Here is a 9,151-nt window from a genome sequence, read left to right as displayed (position 1 = left end):
TAACTAACATTAAGAACAGACGATGAACAAGGAACAGAACCAAACTTATTTAAGACAGCTAATTAGATACGGACAGGTGTAAATGAGGACACAACAAGAAACAGAACAGGAAAGACCAAATAAGGACACAGGAGGGCAAAACCAACAAAACAGTCCACAGTGGTGTGACAACAACCATATGGCCAATTTCCTTTTACAAACACGGAATGACAAAACTGGTGATGTAACTAGCCTATATAACATTATGCCTAATTATCCAGCATTAGGTTTACACATATCCTTCTAGAACACACCTAGATTGAGTCACAGGATAACAGGAGTAAACTGGATTTGCATGAGCATGTATCCTGTCATGATTTCCTCTTCCTTACTGCAACAAATCCTGACTAATTGTGTCTGTTGTCTGGCCTACCAGAAATGTCATGAAAGTACAGTAGGATTGTCTTAAAATATAAAATCTGCAGCTGTTTTTATGAGCTGATTTGTGTGAGTTCTCCTGACGTAAAGTGGCAATGCAGCCAATGTTAGCATTTTATAGCAGCATTTTGCAGAAGCTAAATAAGGAAGTTTCATAAACATAAAAATTCTGCTGGACATTTTAGACCCAATATTTGTTTAAGCCAGTGAAAGGGAATTGCCTAAAAACCCTGAAAACTCTTTTTGATGACCATTTATTTTCATTTTAACCCAATTTTGGACATTCTGCCTTACACTGGAATAGGTGATTAATTAATCCAGAACTTTTTCTGTATGACCTCAGTGAAAGTTAATAAAGTCTGAATCAAGTAATTTAGCATTTATGCTACAATAATAGTTATTTGTCATGGTTTTATTCAACAGGGAGTTATTAGGCAGGGTTTAAATGATTAAAAAGGTGTTTTGTATTTTTATGATTGTTGTATGTTATATTTTTGAATATTCTAAAGCGGTGGTTCTCACCCCCCTACTCATTATCCAGGTCCCTCACTGCCCCCATCAAATAAAGCATAGTCTAATTGTCCACACTGAATAGTAAAGTTGATTATTATTTTGTGTTTATAATGAGGACTGTTATTATATACAGTAATTCAAATGTATGGGGTCTTTTTTATTTCTAGTGACAGTTTAGTTCGAAATTTTTTTGTGTGAATGTCTCAACTTTTGAGTTGAAAATTCTAATTATATTTTAAGTGTTCAACTTTTCACTCAAATTGTTATGCAAATGATATAATTTGCAATGAAAAATGCATTCAGCTTGAAACATGCACAATTTTTGCACCCAACTGAATGAGATGGGATCATGATTAGTCTGGAGTGATCTTGAGACATACGCACATGAAGAGATTTACCGCTCCTCACTGCACAAACAGTAATACTGCGTGGAGGACTGAGACGCAACAAAACAAAACTGCTCTTTACATTTCCGGAAACATTTCCGCTGCAGAGAGTGTAAAACCCACAAACACCTCAGACACATTCAACCGAACACTCTTGCAAGAGAAACAACGATTTAACCAACTCAGTAACTCCAGTGACGGAACTGAACTAAGCGACTGGTATGTGGCGAACTGTTTACATTGACATGCATCTTGATTTAAAGAACGATGGCATGCAATGGATATATTGATATTTTGGTGTCGGAGTGGTAAGTATCACTTGTTATATACATATTCTTTAAATAGCTTTGGCTTCCCAATACATTTAGTTCGTTTCTAAACTGTGCAGTTTGCTCTTACAGTGCTCACTTTGATGAACTTGACTGCCCTGATCCACTAGCCATGGTAAGTTGCTATTAAATATGCTCATGGATATGGTCTGATTAATACTGAGTCTTCTAAAATATAGTTTTTTTCTTCTTCTCCAAAGTTGCCAATGCGACATGTTTGAAGACATCAAACTATTGCCGAATCCTCACAGCATGAGGCAGGCGGTGAACATCGTCATTGCTGTGGAAAGGATGAAGCACTTCAAGCAAATGTCTTCTGCCAAGTTTTGTGAAGAAGCACTGATCGGCGCACTGATCTTGGAGAACGTGATCAAAGGTACCATTAGCAAATGTTTAAGCAGCTAGAATTGTTGGTTTGATAGTTGGTGAAGACGGTTAGAGCTAGTAGGACCAGCAACAAACCATAGTGACCACCTTAACCATTATATTGTGTAGCTGGTGAGTTTGACCCAGATTGATTGTTGAGTTTTTGGAAATACTGGTTAACCTATGATTAATCCATATTAGGAGACAGGAGACACTGTAGGTAAGAAACTGTCTTAAACAGTGGAAACTGGGGCTAGTTGTCACAAATGGTTATTTTAAATAACTAATGTTTTCAGTTTCTAGCACTGTCAAACAATTAACTGTTTTCGTTTACATAATATATGTGACCCTGGACCACAAAACCAGTCACAAGGGTCAATTTTTGGAAATTGAGATTTATACATCATCTGAAAGCTGAATAAATAAGGATAGGACCATATTTGGCCGAGATACAACTATTTGAAAATCTGGAATTTTGAAAATCACCTTTAAATTTAAATCCAAAGTAAGTTCTTAGCAATGCATATTGCTAATCAAAAATTAAGGTTTGACATATTTATGTTAGGATTTTTACATAATATGTTTATGGAACATGATTTTTGCCATAAAAGAAAAGCCAATAATTTTGACCCATACAATGTATTTTTGGGTATTGCTACAAACATACCTGTGCTACTTAAGACTGGTTATGTGGTCCAGGGTCACATATGTGTGTTAAATATATTTATTTATAATATAAATTATATGAATAAAAATAAATATATACATGTAAATATTTTCAAAATATATACTGTATGTTTGTGGGCGTGTGTGTATTTATATGTACATATTAAACATACTCAGTACACACACATATTATGCAAACAGAAACTTTTATTTTGGATGTAATTCATTGCAAATAACTGTTTGACGCCACTATCAGTTTCATAAATTCTTACATTACTTCCATGTGTAGTTCAGAACTGTTGTAAATTAGGATGATTCTGTGAATCCTACAAACAAAAACTTTAAGTTACAACATAGTATTGCAAAAGAAGGAAATAACTGACGTCAAAAAAACCAACTGCGTAATTTTTTGCAGAACAAAACAATGGGTATTTTACCCATTTACTATTAGTTATAAACACCTATTAACTACACATTTTAATTAATTTAATTGCTTCTCTGCTTTTTTTTAAAAAAAAACAAACAACAACAACAACAACAACAACAAAAAACTTAATAATAAAATGTGACCCTGGACCACAAAACTAGTTTTAAGTAGCACTGGTATATTTGTAGCAGTAGCCAACAATACATTGTATGGGTCAAAATTATTGATTTTCTTTTATGCCAAAAATCAGTAGGGTATTAAGTACAGATCATGGTCCATGAAGACATTATGTGAACCATACCAACCATAAATATATCAAAAAATAATTTTTGATTAATAATATGCATTGCTAATAACTTCATTTGGACAGCTTTAAAGGCGATTATCTCAATATTTTACAGTGCCAATCTATGTATGGTATTATTTTTTTCAAGAATTACTTTTAATGACTTTTTTCCTTGTACTTTAGGACAGTCAAAACGTCTCAAACTGACTTTTATTTAAGTGAATACATATATCAAGTGATCTATAATAGGCTTCACAGCTATAGATCATTGGCTGAATTCAAGTTATTCTATGCATGCATGATTTGCATTTCTTAAAATGTCTTTTTGAATAGCCTAAATCAGGGGTGCTCAATCCTGGTCCTGGAGATTGACTTTCCTGCAAAGTTCAGCTCCAAGCCTGGCTCCAAACACACCTGAACCAGCTAATTAGGATCTCAAGGAGCACTTGATAATTACAGATAGGCGTGTTTGACTAGGGTTGAAACTAAACTCTGCAGGAAAGTCGATCTTCAGAAAGAGGGTTGGGCACCCCGACCTAAACTATTAGATCCTCACAACAACATGAGCAACGGCACGCGCGAGTAAATTATGCCTTACAGGTCTCTCGCGAGTGACTCATGTAATGAAGTATGTAAGTTTATTTACAATTCAACGGGACGCATTTCTCTATTCCAACCTGCTGATTAACAATATTGACGCAACCGACAAAATTTCCGCTGCAGAGAGTATAAAACGCACTTCCACCATCCCTAACACATTCAACCGAACACTCTTGGAAGAGAAACAACGATTTAACCAACTCAGTAACTCCAGTGACGGAACTGAACTAAACGACTGGTATGTGGCGAACTGTTTACATTGATGTGCATCTTGATTTAAAGTCAGTTTTTAAAGATACAGATGATTGTTTTCTCATTGTTTCGTTTTATGCTTTCTTTTAGAACGATGGCATGCGATGGATATATTGATATTTTGGTGTCGGAGTGGTAAGTATCGCTTGTATATATATATATATATATATATATATATATATATATATATATATATATTCTTTAAATAGCTTTGGTTTCCCAATACATTTAGTTAGTTTCTAAACTGTGCAATTTACTCTTACAGTGCTCACTTTGATGAACTTGACTGCCCTGATCCACTAGCCATGGTGAGTTGCTATTAAATATGCTCATGGATATGGTCTGATTAATATTGAGTCTTCTAAAACATTTTTTTTCCTTCTTCTTCTCCAGAGTTGCCAATGCAACATGTTTGAAGACATCGAACTGGAACTGTTGCCGCATCCTCACAGCATGAGGCAGGCGGTGAACATCATCATTGCTGTGGAAAGGATGAAGCACTTCAAGCAAATGTCTTCGGCCAAGTTTTGTGAAGAAGCACTGATTGGCGCACTGATCTTCGAGAACGTGATCGAAGGTACCATTAGCAAATATTTAAGCAGCTAAAACTGGTGGTTTGATAGTTGGTCAAGATGGTTAGAGCTAGTAGGACCAGCAACAAACCATAGTGACCACCTTAACCTTATATTGAGTAGCTGGTGAGTTTGACCCAGATTGATTGTTGAGTTTTCAGAAATACTGGTTAACCTATGATTAACTCATATTTGGAGACAGGTTTGTGGGTTGATTTGAATGGCAAGTTTAATGGTTTAAAGCAGATGCACAACCAAAATAATATATACACTACCAGTTAAAAGTTTTTAAACAGTAAGTAACCGTAATGTTTTTTTAAAGAAACCTCTTCTGCTTACCAAGCCTGCATGTACTTAATTCAAAGTACAGCAAAAACAGTACAATTTTGAAATATTACTATTTAAAATAACTGTTTTCCATTTGAATATATTTTCAAATGTAATTTATTCTTGTGATTTCAAAGCTGAATCTTTAGCATTATTACCCCAGTCACATGATCCTTCGGAAATCATTCCAATATTCTGATTTGCTGCTCAAAAAACATTTTCTTTATTATTATTAATTATGTTGAAGGTTTCTTTGATGAATAGAAAGTTCAGAAGAACAGGATTTTTTGACATTATGAATGTCTTTACCATCAGTTTTGATCAATTTAAAGCATCCTCGCTACTAAATAATTAAAGTATTAATTTCTATCATTTCTTTCCAAAAAAAAAAAAAACCAAATACTGACTCCCAGCTTTTGAATGGGATAGTGCTGATCTTTGGATCTTTCTATTCATCCACGAAATCCTGAAAAAAAAAAAAAAAAAAAATTAGTAAACCGTTTTAAATATTGATGATGATGATGATAATATTAAATGTTTCTTGAACAGCAAATCAACATATTAGAATGATTTCTGAAAGATCATGTGACACTGAAGACACATGAATAACTGACCTTAAAATATATTCAAATAGAAAAGAGTTATTTTAAATAGTAAAAATATTTCACATTTTTTGCTGTACTTTGGATCAAATTAATGCAAAAGCTTGGTGAGCAGAGGAGACTTATTCAAAACAAACAAACAAACAAAAAAAAAAACCATTAAATCTTTTGACTGATAGTGTATATTGGATCTAATTTGGATCAGTTTGACACACTGTGAAGATCGTACTCAGACTTTATACGCAATACAAAGAGATTATTGAATCTGCAATATCAAACTAAAGGGAAATTTGACTAGCAAAATGTTTAAGCATTTGTTCTTATTTCCACAGAGCGTCAGATTAACCCGCTTAACACACCAGCGACTTACCGTAAGGCCAACCAGACCTTGCAGTGCACCATTTGCGACAAATACAAAAAGTCTCTGGTGCTGAGCGACGAACTAAACACTCAAGATCTTCATTTGAAGGCCGTGACACTGACTGGAGGAAACATGAATTTGAAAGGTAAATCGTTGTAACACAAGCTTCAGCATAAACGCATAACTTTAGAAAATGTCCTTTTAACATTTCCCCTACACATTTTCTGTTTCTCTCAGTGCGGTTCAGTATGTCAGCGTATTATACGAGTACCCCACAAAACATCGGCCAACCTGTGTGCCTGGGAATCTCCAACAGCAACCTCTACCTTGCTTGCACCAAGTCTGATGATTCTTCCTTGCCCAAACTGCTCTTGAAGGTTCGTACACCACAAACACACTTACCTTCCCCCAAATATGTCACCAACATTATGAGGTTTTAAATCTCTTTTTGATCATTTTAGGAGGTCAGTGGACCCCTAAACATCATTAACGTCGGTGACTCGGACGAGTACGACAGCCTGCTATTCTTCAGGAAGGAGACCGGCACGGCTTACAACACTTTTGAATCCGTTAAACATCCCGGATGGTTCATTAGCACAGCTTTCGAAGACACCGAGAGGGTGGAAATGGAGAAGACACCAACTGACCGAACCGTCAACTTCACACTTGAGGATCAAGTTAAGATTAGGGCTTGATCCATTAACACATTTCCAGAGAGTATGTACCATGTACAGTTAACATCTGGATTTATTCAGAGTTACACACCTGTGAGTTGATGTATCTATCTGTTTTTTTTAACTGTATTCATAAGGTTTGTGTTGGAAACGGTAAATTCATGTTGAATTCTTTAAGTATGAACGTTTGCCTATGTGCTTAATTTAATTGTATTTAATTGTTTAATATTTATTTTAAATTATTTTTTAATCAATTTATTTTACACAAATTTTTGCAATAAAATCAAGATACAGATATTACGTGGTGTTGTGTAGTTGATTTAAAACAGACCTTGTTCACAATGTTACATTTGCACAAATTCATATCTCAAGATCCACTGAAGTATAGCGTTATATCATATAAGATGACAACATTTAGTGACAGTGTATTAATGCAGTTAATTTATACATCATCTGAAAGCTGAATAAGATTTCCAATGATGCATGGTTTGTTAGAATAGGACAATATTTGGCTGAGATACAACTATTTGAAAATCTGGAATCTGAGGGTGCAAAAAAATCTTAATTTCTCAAAGTGCTTGAAAAACATACCATAAGTAGTGTCGCACTGTAAAATATTGAGGAAAATTACCTTTAAAGTCATCCAAATGAAGTTCTTGCCATGCATATTACTAATCAAAAATTAAGCTTTGATATATTTATGGTAAGAAATTTACAAAATATCTTCATGGAACATAATCTTTACTTAATATCCTAATGATTTTTGGCATAAAAGAAAAATTTTGGCCCATACAATGCATTTTTGGCTTTTGCCACAAATTTGCTACTTAAGACTGGTTTTGTGATCCAGGGTCACATATTTGATCAAAAATACAGATAATGGTTTCTTTTTTAATATACTTTAAAATATAATTTATTCCTGTGATGCAAATCAGATTTTTCAGCATAATTACTCCAGTCTTAAGCATCACGTGATCCTTCAGAAATCATTCTAATATGCTGATTTATTATTAGAATTATTAATGTTTTCAACAGTTGTGTTGCCAAATATTTTTTTTTTTTAACTTTTTATTCTTTGATGAATAAAAAGTTAAAAAGAACAGTCTAAATCTTTTCTAACAATATAAGTCTTTGCTATCACTTTTTATCAGTTCAACACATCCTTGCTGAATAAAAGTATTATTTTCTTAAAAAAAAAAAAAAAAAAAAAAACGCTAGTGTATGCTGTTAGAAAAGATTTCTATTTTTAATAAACACTGTTTTTGTTCATCATGAATCCTAAAAAAAAATCATTAATTAAGCAGCACAATTGTTTCCAGCACTGACTAAATAAAACAGCATATTTGAATGATTTTTGAAGGATCATGTGACACTGAAGACTGGAGTAATGATGCTGAAAATTCAGCTTTGCATCACAGAAATAAATTAGATTTTAATGCATATTAAAAGAGAAAAATGTTACTTTGTATAGTAACAATATTTCAATTTTTTCTGTATTTTTGATACAATAAACACAGCCTTGGTGAGTATAAGAAAGTTATTTAAAAAAAATAATACATCTTACTGATCCCAGACTTTTTGAACAGCGGTTTATATATTTTTTTGTATATTAAAAAAATGATTTTAAATTTATGATGGAAAAAAATAACCTACGTTTGTTTGTTTGATGGTCACAGCTCCATCTGCTGTACTTTACCTGGTCTTGATACAGAATTAAAAAAAAAAATAACACATGAGCGCCTCCATGTGACAGAACATTTCACTGCATACAGACAGTTGACTGAATTACATAAGAAACATGAGTGTCCTCAGTGTTGGATAGTAAGTATGTGGTCCATTACAGTTTTCCTCTAATCAGATGATTTAAAGCAAACCATGATTTGACAGATGTATAAGCTTTTCAAATCTGTCAAAATAAGAGCGTATCAAATGTTGACTTCAAATTTCTTAGGCAAATTCTTAGGCAAGTCATAGGCTTACAGCAATATCTGAAATACCTCAAATTTAAATAAGGAACATTTCAGCACTATTTTCTTCACCCCCAAGCTCACAAAGCTCACGATTACATTTCATATTTGAAATCACCTATGAAACCTGACAAGAACTGCCTCATAAATACTGCTCCTTATGCTCCAGTAACATTAAAAAAAAGCTTATTTTTCAGGCGAAATCAGCCAGTGCGCATGCGCAGTACTTGAGTGCACGTCTCAGAACGCTGACAGTTACAATAGCAACCGGGACAAGGGTTGCCAGGTTTTCACAACAAAACCCGCCCAATTGCTAATCTAAACTAGCCCAGTGGCATTTCAAGGGGGATCCCCCATTAAAAATTGCATTCTGGGGGATAAAATACACATAAACCTATATTTCTCG

The 9,151-nt window shown here is 33.9% G+C and overlaps 1 protein-coding gene across 5 annotated transcripts; it reads left to right on the top strand.

Annotated features, from left to right (window-relative positions):
• The first annotated feature begins 1,473 nt into the window (after positions 1-1,473).
• il1b (interleukin 1, beta) lies at positions 1,474-7,075 on the top strand. 5 transcript variants are annotated; one of them, XM_051121677.1, is made up of 10 exons: positions 1,519-1,624; positions 1,718-1,760; positions 1,846-4,018; positions 4,114-4,228; positions 4,333-4,377; positions 4,508-4,550; positions 4,636-4,819; positions 6,076-6,249; positions 6,342-6,481; positions 6,566-7,075. In XM_051121677.1, exons 5-10 carry the CDS (start codon positions 4,337-4,339, stop codon positions 6,797-6,799), a joined length of 816 nt encoding a protein of 271 aa, XP_050977634.1. In that variant the 5' UTR covers positions 1,519-1,624; positions 1,718-1,760; positions 1,846-4,018; positions 4,114-4,228; positions 4,333-4,336; the 3' UTR covers positions 6,800-7,075. The 5 variants fall into 5 exon arrangements, with proteins under 5 accessions (XP_050977636.1, XP_050977637.1, XP_050977634.1 ...); XM_051121678.1 differs by having other exon boundaries at positions 1,846-4,022; XM_051121679.1 differs by lacking the exons at positions 1,718-1,760; positions 1,846-4,018; positions 4,114-4,228; positions 4,333-4,377 and having other exon boundaries at positions 1,474-1,624.
• The last annotated feature ends 2,076 nt before the right edge of the window (positions 7,076-9,151 follow it).

This window comes from Labeo rohita, chromosome 10, assembly GCF_022985175.1.
Source record: "Labeo rohita strain BAU-BD-2019 chromosome 10, IGBB_LRoh.1.0, whole genome shotgun sequence".
In the NCBI taxonomy this organism is placed as follows: domain Eukaryota; kingdom Metazoa; phylum Chordata; class Actinopteri; order Cypriniformes; family Cyprinidae; genus Labeo; species Labeo rohita.
This window is presented reverse-complemented; position numbering and strand designations above follow the sequence as displayed.